Source organism: Adiantum capillus-veneris, chromosome 22 (genome assembly GCF_014529385.1).
Source record: "Adiantum capillus-veneris isolate H3 chromosome 22, ASM1452938v2, whole genome shotgun sequence".
Lineage (NCBI taxonomy): Eukaryota > Viridiplantae > Streptophyta > Polypodiopsida > Polypodiales > Pteridaceae > Adiantum > Adiantum capillus-veneris.
This window is the reverse complement of record NC_140952.1, coordinates 91,877,124-91,900,039: the sequence shown is the minus strand read 5'-3', so window position 1 is coordinate 91,900,039 and position 22,916 is coordinate 91,877,124. Positions and strand designations below refer to the sequence as shown.

At 39.7% G+C, this 22,916-nt stretch overlaps 1 protein-coding gene across 1 annotated transcript in view; it reads right to left on the bottom strand.

The window, feature by feature from the left end:
* Window positions 1-18,853: 18,853 nt before the first annotated feature.
* Window positions 18,854-22,916, bottom strand: part of LOC147429792 (zinc finger protein-like protein) — a 141,997-nt gene continuing 137,934 nt past the window's right edge. The window contains exon 7 of the mRNA XM_086496024.1: window positions 18,854-19,666. Coding sequence (XP_086352150.1) covers window positions 19,418-19,666 — 249 coding nt within the window. The 3' untranslated portion in view covers window positions 18,854-19,417. The remainder of the gene's footprint in view (window positions 19,667-22,916) is intronic.

Below are 22,916 nucleotides of genomic sequence, written 5' to 3'. Positions count from 1 at the left end.
TTGCATTGGGATGTAATCTCTTGGCACACATTAATTGCAAAATATGCCAACAACGGTAAGACCAAGAAGCCACATTCTTTTAGTATAGGTGACTGTATCTGGAGGGTGACCCTCCTACTACAATTTCTCAAAACAACTTAGTATATGGAATCTACTCTTGGTCAACTTGACCATCTATAGGTGAGGATCAAAACAAAGTCTCTTGAGCAGGCAGCTCATCATCAAGGACTTGTGATGTCTTCACTAGAATACTTCATTTGACATACATATCCACTAAATCATGGTTCCCTCCCCCAATAGATCCTATTTTATGATATCATCATATATTTTCTCTCCTTTTTCAAGTGGTTGAAGGATAAAACAAGTTTCTAAAAGTGATACAAAGGTGAGTGCATTAAGGGAGCCCAATAGATGCATCTGCGCAAAGAAACTCAAAGCATCTTGATCTTTGCCATGTTGGGAATGCCCTGCAATTAGTGCAGACAAAGGGACCACATTACAATTGGGAAGCTCTTTGAAGAGTTGTTGACCTTTTATTAGAGCACCACATCTAGTATAATGGCTTCTACATTGCCACATACGTTTTTTTTTTTGACACACTAGAGGGCCCACAAGGGGTGGTGCTTATCCCTTCCAAATATTAGCCATGTTACATGGTCAAGCAAGGGCCACGTACCATCGGGCAAGAGCCACACATAGGCATCACCATGGCCACCTGCCACATGCTTTTAATTAGCTAACAAAATTCACCCAATTCAAGGAGAAGCCCTCTCTCTGCATCCAATCTAAACACATCAAAGCGTCGATCTTGGCCACTTTGGGCACATCCTACTAGAAGTGTAGTCCAAAAGAAGCTTACAGTTTGTCACAAAAGCTTTAGGTGCTTTGCCAAGGGCATGGCAATTGGCATACATATCAACTGACAAAAGTGCCCAGCACTACATCGCTTCCAAGTAGCTCTTGTGTATAACCACATGTGTCTCTGAGACACCTCAACATGATTGGTGAAAGATTTGTTAATGGAAGACACCATGTAGAAATATGAAAGTGAAAACTTGCATCACATGGCCTCCTCCCTAATTTGTACAGGTGTTGTGGACATGATGTTTCTAGAGAGCTAAATATTGTTTTGCTTTTGGTCTCCCTTGACTGCTAGGACATACAAGACCGTCAACCTTGTAGGCAACAACCCCTTTTTCCTCCATCTGTCCACCACTTGCCTTATCATATGGCTATCTCCAAAAGATTTTGTTGGTGACATTCATTTTGCAATAAACCACAACAAGAGAAATTCTTCATGTCAAACTCCCAAATGTCGTAGATAGGAGCTTCTTCTTGAAACACTTACATGCTTTCATACTGTCCTTTGGAACTTCTAGCACATTTTACACATGTAGCTCATAAAAACATTCAGTATTGATCTTTGACCATACACACATGAATAAGGTTGAGCATGGGCTTCTCTGCACAAAGGCCTCTTGGCCCTCATACATCCACCATTTCTTGTGGAAAATTGCTATGCACATATGGCGCTTAGTTTAAGAGAGTATTGTATGGGTATTGAACTTTAGATTCCTCTCTTGTTAGATGTATGTTATAAGGTTGATACATTGCCAGATGCTTAAGCTTAAAAGTTGAGATTTTGTGAAACTTAGGTATGTCTTTTGGTGTCTATCATATGTAAAATGTGTACTTTTTGGTTTACTATTTTGTTCCATTAAAAAAGGCTCTAGATTAAATGTCAAAAAGCTCACAAAAATTGTTTTGATTGCAAAAGCTCGAAATCAAAATCTCGCTAAAAAAACACACTCAATGAGCTGACCCAAAAAGTTGCTACTAAATCAAAATCTATTGAAGACATGTAGGAAGATCCTATGCCTAGTTAAGTATTTGTTGAGATTTATAAAAAAGTGGTTGTAGCTAGCTAGTAGGGAGTTTATTTTGTTAACCTATACTTTTTGTGATCAAGGGATATGTGAGTTTGAGTTTGATTCCTTCAAGATCTTCCATCGGGGTGTGCTAAGTGTTGAAATTTAAGTTTTGCTAAGCTTATGCTCAGTCAGATAATGCTTAGTCAAATAGTGCTGCGTTGGAATGTTGAGTCAGATGATATACCAAGAAACATGGCATAGTAGTTGTAGCTACTTTTAAGTCGTGTGACTTAAAACTGTATGAGTACAAATCTTGGGTGGTAAATCTATTTTTTGAAATGTAGTCATGAGGAAGAATATGTGAATTTCTTGATGAATCAACTCTATTTTGCAAGTCTATGTCTTCTCTATCTTTAGTCACTCTGAATACTCTATGTATCTTCTATGTCAACTTAAAGTTTACTTCTAAGATGATGTATTGTGTCTCATATTTTGTGTTTTGAGTTTATCATGTGTTGTTGAAACCCAAAAATTTTCTAATGACACTAATATTTGAATGTGTAATGAAAGCCAAACTATTCAAAAATTTTGGAATGCTTGAAATATTATACTTGGCAAGTGGCTCCATTAGCAATCACTACAAAATGCGTTATAAAGTGGCTGTAAGGAATGCCCCCCAGATTGTGTTGGATGTAAGATGTAAGAATATTGAGGATGGATAGGTTAGATTGTTGGGAAATTTTAATGGGCTTCAAAGTTACCTTTTTAGAGAGGTTGTATTGGGTTTCAACCAAGCTCATAGACAGAAGATTTTTAGGTGGAGAAGCCATCAAACTTTTTCGGTTGGAAGATTCTTTGTCCTTAATCACTACATATTGCCTTCACTAATATATTTTTTATCTTGCTAGCATCCAACCAAGTACCAACTTAACAAAAATTTTGCTCTTGCAAGATCCTTTTTATAGGGTGGAGATTATGATCATCCAAAAATTGTCAAGGTAGCTTGGCACACATGCTGCTTACCTAAAGCCAAATAAGGTCTAGGACTTCTCAACCTAGAGCAATTGGCAACAAAACTTTCTAGCAAATGGATTATGAGGGATGGGGTTTTAGAGGACTATTGGCTCTCTTACACTGAAGAGAAACATAAGCAATTTCAACCTTTAAGAGTACAAATCTTTGACAAATATGAGACAAAGGGACATATTTCTCTCTCCCTCACCCTTTAAGCATACCGTGTCTAAGCTTGTGCGTAGATTTTGGCTGGCTTGGAACGAGATCAAGAGGCAGTAGTCCCCCCCTATTAGCGGGTCACCGTGATCGATCGTTTGAAGCATAGTCGTTTTTGTCACTGACATACTTTCAATACTTAGGGAAGCGACTCGGATGGGGCACATAGACTCTTTGAGATTGTCAGCCTTAAGAAGTAAACCTACAAAACAAATCTATCCTTAGCACTAGCAAATCTATCACTCTCTACTCAAGAAATTTGCCTATGTCTTGTCTCACCTCTCTAGGTCGTCACACCATTTTGTTACTCGAACGAGCTCAAAATGCAACAAAACTTTAGGAGGAGGTCTAAGAGGTCTACGGGGAACTATCTTACTAGAGTCTGGTTGCAATTTGGCAAGGTATCAAAATCACAATCCATCATGACCAAGGTCCTAAAAATTGTAACAGAACTATCGAGAATGGTTTCCCTATAGTCTAGGAACACTCTCCTATGGTCGAAATGTCAAAAAAATTCCATTTTTGCAATCAAAATAGTAGATTTATCTCACATATAGGTTATCACAAATCTTAGTGAAATTGAGAATGATTACACTTAACTGAAAGAGCACAAGACAAGGAACACAATGCACTTGTTGGAATCAAAATTTGATTACCAAAGCTTGAAAAAAATGGAGTATAAAGTGCTTGAGATTAGCCGCTCTCAGCAGTACACTCTTTAGGTAATGATAATGGGTGTGGTCAAACTTAAAATTTTGAACTTTATATCTAGGGCTCTTTTGGCCAGTGGCCGCATCTGCTAACATTCCCCCCTTCCTAGTCGTTGCATGTCCTTGTGCAAGCTTGAGCTTTAGCTTCAGTAGTCCAATGCTCTCTTCTTTAATGTCTTGGTAATCATTCTGAACTTCTTTTCTCTGAACACCATATTGGCTTGGATAGTTAGTTCTTTGAAAGGGTTATTGAGTATGGAGCTCTACTAAGCTATGTGGCACACCCGTAGATCCTTTGTCAGTGGTTTGAAGATGGTGGAGTCCATCTTGAAAAGCCCAATCATGAATGCCTCTTCAAAGGTATGCATGTAGTGTGAAGGCAAGAACATGACCCTGGCATACATATCCATGATGATGTTTCTATTTGTGACCTCTATTTCTAGGTTCTAGGCAATGGGGTATGGGAATGGAGTGAGCTCAAGGGCGATATTTTTCAAGGACTTTCACTAAAGTGGTGTTTGCAGTGAAAAAGCTTTCCAAGCCTTAGTTGAAGAGAGTTTTTTAGAGGGAGATTTTCTTGCTATTTTCAATTCAAATAGAACCTCAAACTAATATGTACATATCCAAAAAATATGCCTTGGATTCTTTCCACAAGGTTCAACATAATGCCCTCTATATTGTGTAATGTAGAATTTCTTTATACGTCACCAATTAGTTGCAAAATAGGACTACACAAGCCACATAGTGTCCTCCATGTATGAAGTAGCAAAAAAACAAGAAGACACAAACCACCATCATATATTGAATTAAAAAAAAAAGAAATACAATATTAAAAGACCCGTTACAATTTGTGTGATTCCACAACACTCTATTTTGGATACTCCAAACTAAAATTTATATGACACCAATTAGTTGCAAAACAAAACACAATCCATGTAGTGCCCTCCATGTTTGACATAGCAGAAAAACAAAAAGACACGAGCCAGCATCATATACTACATTTCTTAAAAAAAAGAACCACAATATTAAAAGACCAATTACAATTTGTGCAATACAATTACATGACCCGACCAAGAGATTTGAGGGATACAGCTCGATTTCACTCCTTGTTTAAGCCATATAACGCTAGTTAAACACATGAAGAAGATCCTCATCTATTAGCTTGCTCTAATGGATAAACATATTGTGGCTCAAATCTAAGCCAAAGTAGCAAAGGAAGATGAAGTAAATATGCTTGCAGTCCATATATGGTTTGCTTTGTGCCACTTGATCTGCAAAGTCTTCACATGTACACATTGGGCTACTTGCAATATGAACTTCATACCTCTCCCTAGACTTGTGAAGTAGATGTTTCCACCATGAATTTCGCATGCATGTTTGTCTTTATGACATTGTGCTACACAATTTGGGCTTTCATAATTTTGTCGATTCAATTCTCTTGGAGCCTTATATTGATACTCCTGGCCAATAATGCACATTGTTGGTTTCCTTAATTGCAATCTTCTTTACTGTGGAGCCTCCCGACTCTAGTTCTTGCAATTCAAAAGCTATCATGTTTGTTCCCTTTTCCACTAGCCATATACTGGGGACTCTAGCCAAGAATTGATTATGTTATAGATTTGCCATGTGTGATCTACACTATTATTGCAGATTCACATGAATTGTGCCTTTGAACCACTACCATGAGCACTATTAGCCCCTCTTCCCAAGTCCAGATATCCCAAAAGGATGGTCCAATAGCACCTGCAACCATGTTCTTTATATTCTTTTTGCATTTACTAGCTCTAGATCCCAACCACCCTTGACATTGAACCCTACTTCCCTTTGGTATACGGTGAATTTCCCACATTGTCTTATGAATGTCTGTCTTCTCAACCACCAGTCCACCCTCGTGTTCATTGCCTACCTGACTAGCAACCTTAGTAGTTGCTTAGAGACCTCTATACTTTTAAAAATGTTTTGCGTGAGATACTCAAGTCAATGTGAGGCATTTTTCTCTTCACAACTCACATTCCTAGTCCGTTTTACTTTCTATCTACTGTAATATTATCCCCCTCCACTGTTGGTTGTTGGTAGAGGGGGTTTACCTCCAAGCTCATCCTCAATCTCTCTTGCAATAGATGCTAGACTTGGTGCTTAGCCTTGTTGTGCCCAATGAGAAAGTCTTTCTACGAAATGTCCGGCCTCATAATATCTACCCTCCACAAAAAGCAAGCATCTCCACACTTTGAAGCAAAGAGTTCGATAGATCTAACACACATGCATCATGCAATCTCAACATCTCTTTGTTTTCCTTGCTAACAAGCCAACTCGCGTGCTTTCTTTTGACAAGGTTTGTAGTAGGAATGTATGGTAGATCATCCACTTCTTGCAACACATTTGTATTCAGAGATAGCATACCAACCCCAAAGTAAAATGCACCCACAAATATTGCTAGGTAATGTCTATCCCAATGAAGTGTTTTCTCCAGCAAGAGTACCGTACATGCCACCAACTTAGCCAACAATCCATTTGTGACAAGCTACAGCTAGACACTTTTCCAGAAGCCCACCAAGATTGTATATTTTTGTACAAGCTGGTTTCTTCCTCCTTGCTCCTTACGAAATGCCATAATTCACACATATGCTTATTCTCATGTTGGAAGTTCTTATGCACGTATTGCATGGTGTGAATGTGCAAGCTCTGCTCCAATGAAACAAGCATGAGATTTCTCTTGCTTCCATAACATTGTCACAAAACTCCGTTGAACACAATTCAAATAGCTTTCTAATTTTCTCGAGCCTCATCTGCCCATGAATCCTCTAAAATCAGCTCGATGGTGTCCTTGTCCAACAATATCGAATTCATCATTTCCCAGAACATGATTTGTGCATGTGTGTCTTCTTCTTTCATCTCACACATGGAAATTGCTTGCATTTCTTGAATCTTGTCTAGATAAATGATTAATCAATGTCCCTAACAAACGAAGAGGAGGTTGTAGGATGTTTGCATTGGGATTACACAAGATCGTAGACATGTGCTGCCATTGTTGTCCACCTCACCACTCTTTGCACGTGATCAAAGCAAACCTAGTTCCTTCGCAAGTCTCAATTATTATCTTGTTGCATTCTATTCACCATCTTGACTCTAGACCCGGGTCCGTTGATCGACATTTTGAACACGTGATATCTTTTAGTAGGGTTAGTGGATTGTCCTGAAAATTGCATGCCGTGGAAAAAGTTATACCCACAACTATTCTTTAGCCAAAGCAATTGAGACTCTGCGTCGATTCCAATCCTTGTAGTAGTGGATTCTCTCATCAAGTGTTTAAACTTGGTAATGAATAGTAGATACAGGGATGTCAGACAAAAGAATGCGGAACATGTTTGTAGTTGACAAGTTGAAATATCATGTTTGTGTATGAATCAATGGCTGCATCTCTTCTAGTATAGAGAGTAGCTCCTTGCTATTTAGTGGTTCCCCATTTTCCCAAACAACTGCTCCCATTACCATTTTCTTTGCAAGTTTCAACTGCAAATGCCTAGGTCCAATCGTCGGTGTTTTGGACACCACACGAGGCATGAGTTCTCTCATCTGTTGTATTGTGTTTTTGTATGAAACAGTGGCCGCATATCTTCTAGTATAGAGAGTAGCTCATTGCTATTTAGTGGTTCCCCATTTTCCCAAACAACTGCTCCCATTACCATTTGCTTTAAAAGTTTCAACTGCAAATGCCTAGGTAAAATCGTCGGTGTTTCGGACACCACACGAGACATGAGTTCTCTCATCTATTGTATTGCCGATTGCAAAATCCCCTTTGCAATAGGATGGTTATGGTTTCTAATGTGGATAGGCAAGAGGGTCTAGTTGTTCTCAGTGAGCAAGTGATAGACAATACAAGAACACTCTTGAAGTAGAACTGGATTTTGACCACAATGGAAGCACCTTAGTGTTCCGGTTTCTGAGCTCAATATACCAAAAGACAAAATTGATGTCATCAACTTCCCTATCCAAGAAATCTTGTTTGGCTGTTCATTTATCACTCTGGTAGAGCACAAACTATTTTTGCAGATAAGATGTTTGCTATTTAGCACAATGTGCTCCAATGTACCTTGTGTTTTCTCTACCTTGTTTGAGCCAAAAGAAATGTTTTTGTCTTTCTTCTCCTCATTTATCCAAACAGCTTGCATTGATTCTTGAAACTCAAAAAAAGATTCTTGAAGGTTTTTGTTTGAGGATTGATAACAAAATCACCACTTTTTCTTCAGAGGATAACTCCACCATGGCCACATTTGATCTTGAGGACATATCCTCACCTAGACTATTGTGTGTAGCCTTGTTTACAACCAATAGAAATTTTGTAGACAAGGTTGAATCCAATATAAAATGAAAATGATCACCAAGTGTCACACCATCTTTCACCTGACTCTGAATGTTCAGGGGTGGAAAAAATACCAAACATCTTATTGTTACTACTACCCCCATCATCTCCCGGGTTGATCGAAGACCATGGCAAATCTTGCAAGGCAATCAAGCAATGAAGTTTCAATACAAATAGTATTCAAGAACATACTGACCTTACATGATGAAGAGGAAGCCATTGCTAGAAGAAAGGTTTCAAGTATCTGATTAGATATAATTTGTTTGTCACACAAGCCCATATTTATAAACAATCAACATTGATTTTGTCTCCCAACTACTATCAACCTCTATCTAATCCCATACAAGAAAGAGAAAGATTAGAGAGAGAGAGAGAGAGAGAGAGAGAGAGAGGGTAGCCAAGGAGATAGGGAGGGGATCATACATGAAAAATGGACATCTCTCTCTCTCTATAACTCTCACCCTCCTCTCTCTCTATGACTCAATCTCTCTCTCTCTCTCTCTCTCTCTCTCTCTCTCTCTCTCTCTCTCTCTCTCTCTCTCTCTCTCTCTCTCTCTCTCTCTCTCTCCTTGGAAAGAGTTTGAGAATGTCCAAAAGCGTTTTCTTACAAACTTTCTCCAAGTTAAGACACAAACACCGTATGTGCTCCTACTTCTTGATTCGGGATCTCTTCCAATTGAGGTTATGAGCATGGAAAGGGTTGTGGAGTACATGATAAAGATGCGTCAAAACCCTCACATCGACCTACAATTGCATGGGAAGAAAGCAAAAAAAGTTCAAACGACACATAAAAGCAAGATCTTGAGCATGGGATGGATGCAAAACATAAAGAATCGGTTTGAGAGATGGGATGCATTACACTTGCTACATGATGCTTCAATTGACTCCCTAGTGAATGAAGCTTTTCTACAACGCCAATGTATTACGGCTTGGGAGAAATCCGGTGGGTCGTGCTTCATACATTACACCACCCACATTGCCCCCAACTACAAAACCATGTTCTTCATTGAAAGAGGAAATCATACTCACACTTACATGCTTGAGCATATTCCCTTGTCGGAGATACGCACTATCACAACCATCCGGGATGCAAGATAGGGTGTTCGGGCAATGGAGAAGAGTCAAATTGTTTGTGCACATTATGCTCACTGCAAGTTCAAGAGTCTTGAGTACCACACACTACTAGGGTGCTCAGCTTTTGGTCACATCCGAACTTGCTTCTTTCACATTTTCAGCCATCACTTAGACCTACAAACTTTCCTCTCCTAGCTACAGTGTGGGCTCTCCATTGCAACTCTCATCACCACAATTTTGGTGCATCAAGAGTCACTCATCAGTCATACACATACTACATCACATGTAACTTTGATCCCATAGATCATATTTAAGCTTTGAGGAGGACGATAATAAAATCTATCTATCTATCTATCTATCTCTTCCCCTCCCTTTCAATCCCTTTCCTCTAACCCCCCCCCCCCCCCCCCCCCCCCCCCCCCCTCTCTCTCTCTCTCTCTCTCTCTCTCTCTCTCTCTCTCTCTCTCTCTCTCTCTCTCTCTCTCTCTCTCTCTCTCTCTCTCTCTCTCTCTCTCGCTAACTCCCTCTCTCATTCTCTTTTATCCTCTCCTCCACTCTCTCTCTCTCTCTCTCTCTCTCTCTCTCTCTCTCTCTCTATGTTGAATCCCTCTCCCCCTTGTCTCTCTCTATCTCCCCTAACTCTCTCTCTCTCTCTCTCTCTCTCTCTCTCTCTCTCTCTCTCTCTCTCTCTCTCTCTCTCTCTCTCTATCTTTCCATCTCTCACTCTCTCACTCAATTGTGAGTGAAGTGGGTGCTTAGCGCACACTTGATGGATTAACCTACCTTTAAATAAATTTGTATTGATGAGGGGTAATGTCTTTATCCAAGAGGAGGGACAATTTGAGGGCAAAAAAATTGGAAATTATCTTATAAGCCACTAACACATAGTGATGGGTCATCGGTGCTTCAATTGGGAGCAGCATATTTGCTTAGGGATAGGTTTGATAGGCCCCGTTTTCTGCTTGCATCCAGATCTCCTTCAAGCAGGAGGGATATGCATGTCCTCTTCCATCCTTGCCTTCAAGTTCTTCCCAAATTTTTCAACTATCTATTTTCCCAAATGCATGCACTCTTCAAAAGAGCCACCTATCCTAATTCCCTTAATGATGTCAAACTGCATCTCACGGACATGCCCCCCCCCCCCCCCCCCCCAAAAAAAAGAAGAAGAAGTGATCTCAACATTCTTTACATATTCTAAATACTTTTGCAAGTACGTTCTTCCACAATTTATAGAATATCTATGCAAATTCTTCTCCAAATTTTTCTTTTTTAGCATCATCATATCTTGATATATTAGCAATGGCAATAATTTTTGAATTAAAATGGAAATTAAAAACTTTGATCTCTATACTTACATTAGAAATAAGATGGATACAAAATTGATTTGCATAAACCACAAGCTCATCATAAAATTCCATGCCAGTGATCATATTCAAGTAGGTTCCATATGTTGGATTTTAGAAATGCTAGGCAAACCTTGCTCTATCTAATGAAGACATATCTTTTCAAAAAGCTCCATGGGTCTAGCACACTTCACTACAGATTACATTTTCCACATGGCCATAATTTCCTTTATTTTTTCTTTATCCTCAAATGTTGCAACATAATCTAGAAGAGGAATGAAGACCCTATTATCTTTGTTTGCGCAATGTATCCATTTTGTGATGTTCAAGCTTGCTATGATCATTCAAAGCAGGGAGTTGCATTGTAGTAGATCCTTTGTTAAAAAAAAGGACTTTATTCCAAATTTTATTCTCATCCATCTTTCATACACTATAGGAGAAGCCCAAGGCTTATCAAATTTCCAAGCTAGCCTCCATTTCCTTTGCGTCTTTTGAGTTTTTTAAACTGGTTCAAAGTTGGTCATTTCTTTCCCTTCATGTACTTCTTTGTTGTCATCCTGCCCAATTATGGTTCTCCATCATCAAATTCTTTTATTACAGTTCTCCTCATTTCCTCTTGTTCCTATCATTAGTGACTTGGTAGAATGTTGAGATGTCTACTTGCTTTCTCTTGTGGTCACTTTTCTTTCTTTCCATTTTGTGAGAAACACATTTTTATAGCAAGATAGAAGTTGAGAGAGAGAGAGAGAGAGAGAGAGAGAGAGAGAGAGAGAGAGAGAGAGAGAGAGAGAGAGAGAGAGAGGAAAACTAAAATCCAAGAATATGCTGACTTGCTTACTACTTTGGCCTAGTATTGCACACACACTATTTCCTTAATTTGTTGCTTCATCTCTTTTACCTTTGTTTTGTGCTTTGAAATTATTCATGTATCCTGTATTGGAAATCTATTCTCGATTCTTGTATCTCCATCCTTGCACTTTGGAATGAAGAAATTTTTTAAAACTCTTCAGAACCATAGAAAAGGTTCTCATTGTTGCATAGTCTATTAGATTTACGCTGAGAGTGTTTGAGCACATAGCACAACTATGACAAGTACGCAAACCAAATGCCAAAAAATTTGATTTTTTCCTTTACATACACCTTGCAAAATTGAAGAACAAGTTTTATATGCATGATAGTATAGTAGCCAAAAATCTTGGACCATTTGAGAATTATCTTAAACATTGAATGATAATGTCAAAGGATTGATGAAAGAGGAAAAATGTTAAAAGGTAGCTTTTAAGTAGAACCAATGTTGATGCTAGCTATATAATACAACAACCATGAGAGGCATTTGGACTATTCAAAGCAAGAAGCTTACTTGGAGCTGTCCAAGTTTCTCAATAATGGAAACTCATTAGGAAATACATGGACCTTTCATGAGCCTTGTAAGGTTTTGGCACTAGAGGCTAAAACTTCATCAAAGAGCATTGAGATGCAAGGCAAACCACTATGGATCTTTTGTTTCATCAAGAGAAATTGGGATGCAGGGCAAACCACTAAGGACCAAGGGTGGATTTCAAAAAGGTTGCAGCAATGCATGATGAAATTTTATGACTTGCTTAAAGAAGGTTTGTATTTTTTAAATTCTATCGAAATTGGGACGGATTTTTAATTTATTATTTTAATGTGAAAGTTTTTGTATTTTTGTAGTACTTAGAGAGAGATTGAGTTTCGTGCTTAAGCTAAATGAAGCTCAAATGATCAAAGGGTGTCAATTAAAGCGAATCAATATAACGCTCATGAATGAAGCCATGTACTATAAAAAGGATTTATCTTATGAGGTAGAAACCCATAATCTTACATTTAGCGTTTAATTAGAGAGGGATATTTGGTGTCTAGATGCATGTGAAGTACCTCAAGAAATGCATGATATCTTGGCCTGGATCTTTAAAAGAATACCATGGATCACAAATTTCATAAAACACAAATAGTAGGCGAGAGGTTGAAAATGTGAGGGTGAGGGTAGTTTCAAGCTGATTAGCATTTTAGGTGGTGATTTTAAAGTCATAAAGTGTATACTAGGATGCAAACAAGGTGCAAACACCCTCTTGCCTTGTTCATTTGGTACTAAAGGGTACGAATCCAATCAAAATCCCAAAGGTGGTGCGAAGAAAAACAATAGAGCGCCAACAATTGAGGAAGACTTGCGCATGGTTGACTTGCAAGCATCAATGCTTACTTGTTTGATGTAGGTGGACCCATTCTTCAAAAGATAGCTCTTAGAATCCCATTATTCTATTTTTTTTACGTGATGTACACTTTTGTACACCACATTTCTACCACAATGAAATCTACTAAGTGTTCAATGGAATCATTGAAGGAGATAGAAGGATTAGTAATTCATTGCGGTTATCATAAATTGTGGGGGGAGAATTATATAAATCACTTGTTATTTTGTTTGTTTTACATTTTTAAGTATTTTATTATCTTGATGATGTTTGCTTAGCATAGGTACACCACATATTGTTTGCCCATGGTGCATACTTTATTAATACATACGGGTTGCTCGATATGTGGAGCACTCAAGGAATGAAGAAATATTATTACCATGCAAAGGGGTCTATTTTAAGAATATGTGCCATGACTGTGGCCACACACCATCTAAGTATATTTTCAAGATGTTCAAATGGTTTTTTTGGACTACCTTTGGGTGCACTCGAATTAGGAAGCATGCAAAAAATTCTCTCATTGCACAAAGGAAGTCCAAAGAATTGGCCACACCAACAATTCCAGACAATGGCGCATGTCTCCAGGATCCATAAAGGCATAGCGCATAGTGTGTCACAAGGATCCATTGAGGAAGAGATTGGGTACATCACGATGAATCATGAACTAATTCTTTAGTAAGTAATCATACAATATTAAAAACCGATTTTATTGTGTGTGAACCTATCTTTATTTTTGTTTTTGTACTATAAAAAGGCCAAAAGATCTTGTTTTCTACTTTGTCTCTTGCAGAGAGAACAATGGTGCACACAAAGAATGCAACAAATGTCATGTACACAGAGAAGGCCACCCACAAGCGCCAAGAAGCGCAAAGATCAACGAAGAGGAAGAGCAAAGGGAAGGGAAAAGGAGCCACATGAAGGTTTGAAGCATAGAAAGGTCTTGAAAAAACCCAGATCCAATGCACTGGGGAGAAAAGAGCAAAGGGAAGGGAAAAGGAGCCATAGGAAGGTTTGAAGCATAGAAAGGGCTTGAAACAACCCAGATACAATCCATTGGGGAGAAGCTCGTACATGGCAAGAGGGCTTAATGATGAAGATGATTCATCTCAAACATAGACTGAATGGGATGACACGAACAATGAGCACATTGATGAGGAGCACTGGGATGAGATGTGGAGCACATACTCAAATGTGGCTCCATGGGAGCATGATGAAAACCCAATTGTTAGAGAACACAAATGAACATGTGGTAAAACATTTCCGAAACCACTTGGGGCTCCTCCCAAGTGATGAGGACTCGGATCATAATGATAATTCTTCAAAATCTCAAAACAAACATGTATTTCCATCGTCGTAAGTCAAATGGTTTCTACAAATGGGGCAAGAAGGTGGTACCGTTGCAAGCACCTGCAAGGGTTGTTCTATCAATGAGAAGGACACAACGAATGTGGAAGCAGTGCAAGGCAATTGCTGAGATATGACACTATCAAAAAGACAATTATGTTGCCAATACACAAGGCCTCTTTTGCTAGAACTTGTAGAAAAATAATACAAAGCGCCACCAAACCTCGTTGGTCTTTTTGAAGACACTAATATTTGTGCCATCCGTGCTAAGTAGGTCACAATACAAGCCAAATACATGCAATTCACCTCCCGATTGCACCATGAGCATGATTAGATTTTTGTATATAATTTTGTGTACCCTAGTACATTTTGATTTTGTAATCCAAAACCAATTTGTTTGTAACTCTTGTAAATAAAAGTATTAAAGTCCAAATGGGTTGGAGTAAAAACTAATGGGCCAATTGTAGAATTTGTTGTTGTGTTGTTATTGATTCTATGTGCAAATTTTTTTGTTCGTTAATCTCCATAATCTCCAAGTCACATTTATGTTGAGTGTTGATAATGTTTTTAGTTTCTTGATGCATCCCTTAGAGCACAACATGTGCTCATGGTTTGGTAATGGTGTGGTTTTGTGATTTTGACACCTTGCCTATTACTACGCATCCCTTAGAGCATAAAACAAATATATGGCCAAAGAAACCGGTTTTACCCTTCAATCTTGGCATGCCTTGGCAAGTGGTTACCATCCAATCCGATTGCATTGACAATAATAAAACTGAACAATAGAGAGGAAATTGTGAACAACAATTGGACACATAGGCATGAAACATAATCATCGCATTATCATTGAAGAAAATCTAATTGTACTTTACTTCCTCCCCTTAAGGAGATGCTTTACAATAATTTTCTTTTGCTTGGAAGACTAGGGTACTTCACTTGTCATGACACTTTGTGTCATTTCTATTGGGTTAACACTACCCATGGCTTGGTGCATTGCAATGCATGAAAGCACCTAACCCCTAAAACCAATATTGAATGTGGATATGACAAAGGATTTCTTCACAAAAATTATGTAGGAAACATTGTCTATAGTGGGCAAACACAAAAGCTTTGACATGGCTTTGAGAGCTAGTAGGTAAAAGTGACCGTCCTCTTTGTACTCCTTGTGCACTTTGAACACATCACAAACCGGTAGTGCACAAGCACAGACTGAGGATCAAAAGCTTGGCAATTACCACCACCTCATAGTGCAAAATCGTCCAAGTCCAAACAAGAAAATTTCATAAAAGACGTATTGAAACGATCTTACATAATGAAATGTGAGTAGTGGGTTTACCTCTTGGGCATGATCCTTATCATTGACATCGTTGTTAGTAGGGACCAGATCAATGGGGGATTTTCCCTCATCAAAAGTGGTGGGCAGATCAAGTAAAGGAGTTGGATCATTGAGAATTGGTTGTTGCCCCACCACGTGCCAATTAGACTCTTGAAACTCCTCCTCAAGGGTCATCCTCTTGCTCCAAACATGCGACTGTTGCATTGGAAATCACGACCATCTCCAAAAAAATTCCCCTAGTGGAAGGAGTTGCTCCTCCACAAGATCAGGTGATGTGTCTGAATGGAACTCCCCGCTTAGCCAAGAGGCTTAAGCACTCATCCATTCACCGCAAGCAAGCCTTCTCAATGTCATGCATGAGCATGAACTCTTCATAATCAATGATAAAATTAGCAAAGATAGCAATCTTCACCTCTGGGATTGCTTTGCTAGTAGCCTCTTGTACCACATCCACAATACCACTTATCTGAGGAGCATCATATGGCACTAGTGCACTCTCTATGCCCATTGGAAACTCAATCAGTTGGGCTTATTCGGCATGCCTATCACGCTTGCCTAGCCGTGCATCCTGGGCATCTTTTAGTCCCCCTTCCACCTACAGGTGGGGTAGCTCTATGTCTCTGGTAGGGGACTTATCATTGAAAACTATGAAGAGAAGCATAACTAGGTGAGAAACTCTTGTGTTTTCATCTTACCCCAATGAATTGCCACCACCTCCATTGCGTCAAGGGTGACGTAGTGGACATGCCTAGGAAATGATTGAACCACTGCCCAAATGGGTGATTGCCCTTGTGAATGTGGAGGAGTACGTCGCATGGCATCCAATAGCCAACGTAGTTTGGGGAGAGGGATTGTGTACTTGAGTAGGTACGTGTGGATGTAATCGTGGATGTGGCACAACACTCGTGCATATTGATAGTCTTTTTCAAGGTTGGGAACATGCAAGAAGAGCTCACGTAGCTCCCTTTCCTTGTGCTCTACGCAGCACTCCTTAAGGAAAAGATTGTTGCCCCCCCCCCCCCCCCCCCCCCCCTCCCTCCTCTTTTTCCTGCACCCTAGCACAACTTGACACAAATTGCATAGCTTGAAGGGACTACATGCATTAACAAAAATAATATATAGAAACTAGCAAAAAGTATGGACGTAGTTGACATGTTCAACTCTGAACGCCCCTTTTGTTTGATTAACACATTAGCAAAAATTGCCATAACATTTACATGGAAAGTGATACAACCAAGCAGAGCATTCCACCACTCTTGCACTTTCACTTTTGGCTGCTCCATCTTTTTCCCAAAGTGAAAAAGGAAATCAAACCAATCATTAGACACTAACCATTGCACAAATCCACATAACCATAAATGTGATGTCACCTTGTGCCGATTCAGGATGAAGTGTGCTCCTTGAACCTCTTCTACAAAGATGATAAGAAAATGAATGTGCAAGATAGCAAGGTAGCGAGGGTCTAATGCTTAGTTACTAGTAGGTGTTTCAATTTGACCATTGGGCAAGTGAATATCCAAATTGAATGTAGATGTTTCAAATTCCAAAACCTAAAGTGGAATTCATTTTCCCTTTTGCCCACCTACCTATTATAACTAAACCACAAGTAAAGAGTGGACCTTGTTTTTATGTAGCTCATGATATTCCCACCATGTGCAACTCAAATAATCAAAGAGAAGGTTGGGCATGGTTAAAAAAGTTAGGCCTACCTTTAAGTCTCCTTGATAGGATATTTCTACTACCAATTCATCCTTTTAAATGCAAAGCACAAACTTGGATGTTCTTGAGCTTATTTTGTAGCATTGATCATATGTAGGAAGCCTCTTGTCGTCTTTGTACAATGTAGAAAGGATATCTACAAGAGGGGATTTCTAGACCTTGAGTGATATTTTCCAAGCGATTCTTAAAACAAGCGTAAGTAGGCAAAGCACAATTGCATAGCCTAAATCAAAAGAATCTTATGCTTGGGAACACTAGCATGGAAAAAGAGCCTAATCACCACCATGGGAAATCCTTCAGATGTACATCATGGAAAATGAGAGAGAGGCATATAGTAAGTTTTGTAGGAAGCTGCAATATCTTTTTGGTGTTTCCAAGATGGAGTATGTTGCCAATTTGCAAAGAAAATTATTGACTGGTATGGAAGAGAGTGATGGGATCGGTGTGCTAGCTATAAGGCTCAATTTTATAGGTTTGTGCACTAGTACACATTTCCTAGTTGCAAATGAGATATCTATGTTTTGATTTTTCTTGACCGTAATTTTCAAGGTTATGATTTGAGCAAGAACTAATCCCATTTGTTCAATTATTTTCTCCTTAGAGTTGAAGGCTAATATTTACTTAAAGGCTTTGAACGTTTGCATTACATAAAATTGACCATAGGTCCGTAGGCTAATAATCCCATTTATTCAATTTCTTCTCCTTAGAGTTGGAAGGGGTAGAAAACTTCTCTTAAGAGTTATATATACTAGTGCGTGAACTTTGAAATTATACAATGAGTATAGTTAAAGGAAAACTCTAATGTAAACCTACTATAACCATGCCAAAAGCAATTTGTTAAGGAAAACTTAGCTAGTGTAGTAGCACATCAACCTCTCAAAGTTGGTGACTATGTACTTGATATTAAATCAAGCAAAACTAGCCTTCACACAATCAAAAGTCATGGCAAAGAGAACCTACCAACGTTCTTTAGCTAGACAACCTTGAGCTTCTCAACACCATGTCTACAAAATTTGGGTTTTTTGGTACAAAGGAAGCAATTCAAAAATAGGCAAAGCAAGTTTTCAAGAATAGCCAATTTGCCTTGCACCTGCCGGTTTATCTGTGATGGAAACTAGGACTGCATCCCCATTCCACTCCAAAATCATATAAATGCTATGGATAGAGAAAACGCTCAATCGCATGAAAATGTATTATTAAAGTTTCCTTCATGCCTTTCCTATACCACAGACAAGTATGCAAGACTTCACTATGGCAATGTGGCATGTATATGCAGATATAAAGACTTGGATGTTGTTTTCAAGTGCTTGGCCAGGGTGGCATCATAGATTGTTCAGCAGTATTCTCTCTCTCTCTCTCTCTCTCTCTCTCTCTCTCTCTCTCTCTCTCTCTCTGTGAACAATCAAGTTACTTCCTGCATATGGCCTTGGCACAGACGCACACACACACTCACACGCAACAAGCTATCTACTGCTCGTGTTTCTTAAACTCTTTCATGTCTATCTCAATATATGTCATGTTTCTAACAAATTATCGCCTACTATATCTTAAAAAGTACGTAAAAATCACGAGCTTTCCGCGATAAGGCTAACCAAGCATATGACTAGTTGAGGCATATCCTTAATCACAAAACTTTGTAAATTAACTCACTTGTCAGGCATGAAGAGTCTTAACTAATTTATTTTTGTTAGCGGCAGCTGCCATACGTTTTTTTTGTTTCTCATCTGCATAAGCGTCCATTGCTTTGAGTTTTCTTGGTAATGAAACTAGGGCTATCTTTTGCACTTGTTTGTTGTGTAAGTAATGGGATGGAAAAGCATGTTCATTGCAAATCAGAGTGACATTGGGAGCATATAAGGGCAAGGAACATGTACCAAATTCCAATGTTTCTACTCTCCCAGGTTACATTTAGGACAGACTCGTCGGACCAGAGACGCCAATCTTTGTACATGGTTGGGCTCATAACTGAATCTAAAATGGCATTTACATACATATGACCTTGTGTCTAAACCTTTCACACAAAATGTTTAGCTTCTTCAAGCTTGTTTCCGATTTCCTGTTATGACCGCAAAATCAACTACAAATGCCGAGTCTGTCTCTCTACCAATTATTGGAACTTGAATATAAGCAGGATAACAATACCTTCGACTCTCTTAATTAAGCCCAAAACCTTCAACATCTTGCCACACACTTTTGTCCCTGGCACCCTCAATTGTGCAGCTACTCACACGCTAAAGCTAGCCTATGAGCATGCACACACACAGTAGTGCAATATTGAAAGGAAAGTCGATAAAAAGGTGTCATTCCTGCTAGTGACACCCCACAGTAGGAGCAGCAAGGACCATCTTGCTTGGTTGATGAGCTAGTGCTGCCGTTGGAGTTTGCTGAGTTTAGTGACAACGCCATTATCCTCCTTTCTGCAGCTAAAGCGCGCTTCTCTCGCTCAATAGCCTCTGCTTTTTTCTTTGCCTACAAAATGGCATTCATCATTTAATAAGGGAAGACTGCAACTCCACAAAAACTCCACATAAAATTCCCCATATATCATTGAGCCCAGAGAACTACATACTGAGCAGCGAAGGACACTTTAGATCTAAACTGGAGCCAAGTAGAAAAGCATTAATGAATGTTCAGAGTGTGAGCAACTAACTCTCTCTCTCTCTTATATATATATATATATCGTATTGAAAGCTTTGACCCTTTGCATTACATAAAATCGACCATAGGCCCATATACAAGAAATATGGGAAACCTTGAAAGATACACAATGAAACATCCCAAAACAAGCCACAGGATATATCTAGGGATAAAGATACTCTAATCAGGTGGTGAACTGTAGCTATCTAAATTGTGATCAAGTCTACACAAATCTGCCCACAGCTCTGTCCACCTAAGGCGACCTAGCAAAAACCACAAAGACCAATGCTGTGTATCTAACTGATATAAAGCATCCACTATAAAACTTCCTAGCACACACAAGCCAAGGAACCGGGAAACCCCTAGGCCGTGCCTCCAAAATCATTTGCATCCACTCTAACATATACCCCACAAAAAAATGCAGATCTATGGCACAACCATACTGTAAGAGAGGCAGGTGGGACCCAGTTGTCGTCCACCTCAAAAGCCAAGGGAAGGTACCAAGATGCACATCGCTTTGACCAAGCCAACTTCCCCAAGGCCTCATTAAACTCACTCTCAAACAAATCTGCAAACTGTCTGATATCCATGAAGTAGTTGGCCTCAACGATTCTTTGCTCCTATATGGGATCATAAACAGCCTCCCTCATCCACGTGTTCCTAAAAACTGCAGGAAAACCATGTTGAAACATAGCGGCCCACTCCTCAAAGAGATATGGAAATCTTCATGAAGAACTGTGCCAGCAAGATCTCAGATAACAGGACATATGCTGGTGATGCAAAACCTGTTAAATGGTCAAACTCCTTGGCAAACTAAGAAGAATCACTCTTCTTGCTCCCCCTCAAGAGTGCCTACTATAAGAGGCACCTGCAATTGAATCTCCCAAGAGATCCAAAGTCTGTTGAACTGCGCTATCCTAGGGCAACTCAGGCTACTCCAGAACTGCCACGACCTGTTGGTCCTCATGCCCTATTCCTCTACCTAGCTACGTTGGACCCTCCTCACGATCCTTATTTATCTCACTACCAGTTTGTAAACAAGGATAGGCTATGCTTGTACTTGACTACCTACCTATCTCTGTCTATGTGTCTGATCAACATTGTGTTGTTGCTGACGCTGAACTCTCTGATCTCTATCATGCTATTGTGCAGGGCCTTGCTGTTGTGCAGAACTCTGTTGGGTCTATGGTGGCTGTGAGGGTTGTCGCCACCTGTGACCATCCTGTCTCTGTTGTAGCCCTCTAGGGCAATCCCTCACTCGATGCTCCATCTCATGACAATTAAGGCAATGGTTCAGTCTTCCTGTAACCACTATCCTCTACGCACCCCTTTCCACCCAAAAGTGATGGTATCTGGAAAGACTGTGGAAGGGGTCGTAACCACTTTTATAGATGGCACACCTTTGTATCTGTAATGAATGGTATGTCGTAATGAAGGGTATGTCAGAGATAGAACCCATCTGCCTCAACTTGTTTGGCAACCAAAATTGTGCAAGCAACTCTAGAAAGGCTAATTTTACACGATACTTTGGGACCTAACCTTCGTCCTAAAAAGCAGATCCTCGTTTCACAGATGCTGAAAAAGCAGATCTGTCTTTGAAGCTGAGAGGAGTGCGGCTGAGGACCCTAAAGGAAAGCTCTTGCGATGAAAATAGCAATGAAAGTACCTCTTCCGAGCAAGATGATGTCCTTCATTGTGCCTTCGTCCAAACCAACTAGCGTGCACTTGAGCCACTCTCGGACGTTGACACCAGCATAGGAACATCCGACCAAGCGGCCAACAACCCCTCTTTAAGAGAGAACCTCAAAACGATCACCTATCTTCTACTCAAGCTCCTTTGAAATGACGAACGATGGTGCTGATGGGAATGGGATCGTGCTAGCTAGGGTGGATGAAAGAGAAACATTGTGCACACAAGTGTGTGTTAGCTAGATTATCACTCAAGAAAATTAGGTTCCAAGATCAATTAACTTGGACTCATAAACACAATCTTGAGCTGTTGCTAAGCCATCAAAAGCTCACCATAAACAAGAGAGGTGTAATACACAATAAAATGGGTTTGTTATTCATGAAATAGCTTTAAGTAGCTCTACAACCTTGCACCACTACATGTGGGATAATTCCACCTTTTCCCTCCTTGACTCATACTCTAGTACTCTGGGACAAAGCTCACACTTTACAATCCTCCCCTTGAGGTTTGGACTAGGAACAAACTGACATCTCTAATACGCTCCAATCCAAGAGCAAAAAGAACATCTCCAATCGAGGAGCACAGACAACATACATCCCCAATCCAAGAGCCACACTTCAATCTAGGAGCAAAAAAACAACGCTCTAATCCAAGAGCAAAATCCTGAAAAATGTCTGCTTCGCTCTAATCCAAGAGCACCTTCGTCTTCTTCAATGCGTCTTCAACTGCTTCATGGTCTTTGTCTTCTAGCTGCACCTTGTGGGTGCCAATGATGTCGATGTCGCCATAGCTTTGTCTTGGGCTTTATTGAAAAAACAAGTGCAATGCAAAAATACTGAAGCAAAAGAACTGTTGGTGTGGATGCCAGTGATGTTGTTGCCTATTTTCCCTCCCCTCGAAGTGAATTTTGAAAGTTCCCCATGGTGCCTTGGAGCGGTCTTTGCACTCGGGGACTCTCCAAGGCCAGTGTCTGATCTCCGCACAATAGCACAATGACATTATTCTCTTTAATGATGGATGTAATGACATACATTGCAAGAATTCTTGTGCTTGGTTGAAAAAATTTAGGATAAATTGAAAGAAAGAGAGAGAGAGAGAGAGAGAGAGAGAGAGAGAGAGAGAGAGAGAGAGAGAGAGATTTTTCTTTGGATGTTCAAGAAAATTGAGGCCTTGTGAAGTGCTTGGAGTCCCTCCTTTCGATCGATGAGGAGAGCCTTGATCTCTTTGAAGCTTAGGGTCCTTTTAATTTTTGTTGAAGCTCTTTGAGTTTTGAGTGGAAGGGCCAAGTTCAATATGACGCCACCGGATGCAATGGGTTGCAGGCACATTGTGGTGCATCTGTTTACTGACACTCAGAGCCCTCCTTGTTATGTATTTGTACATGAGGATTCT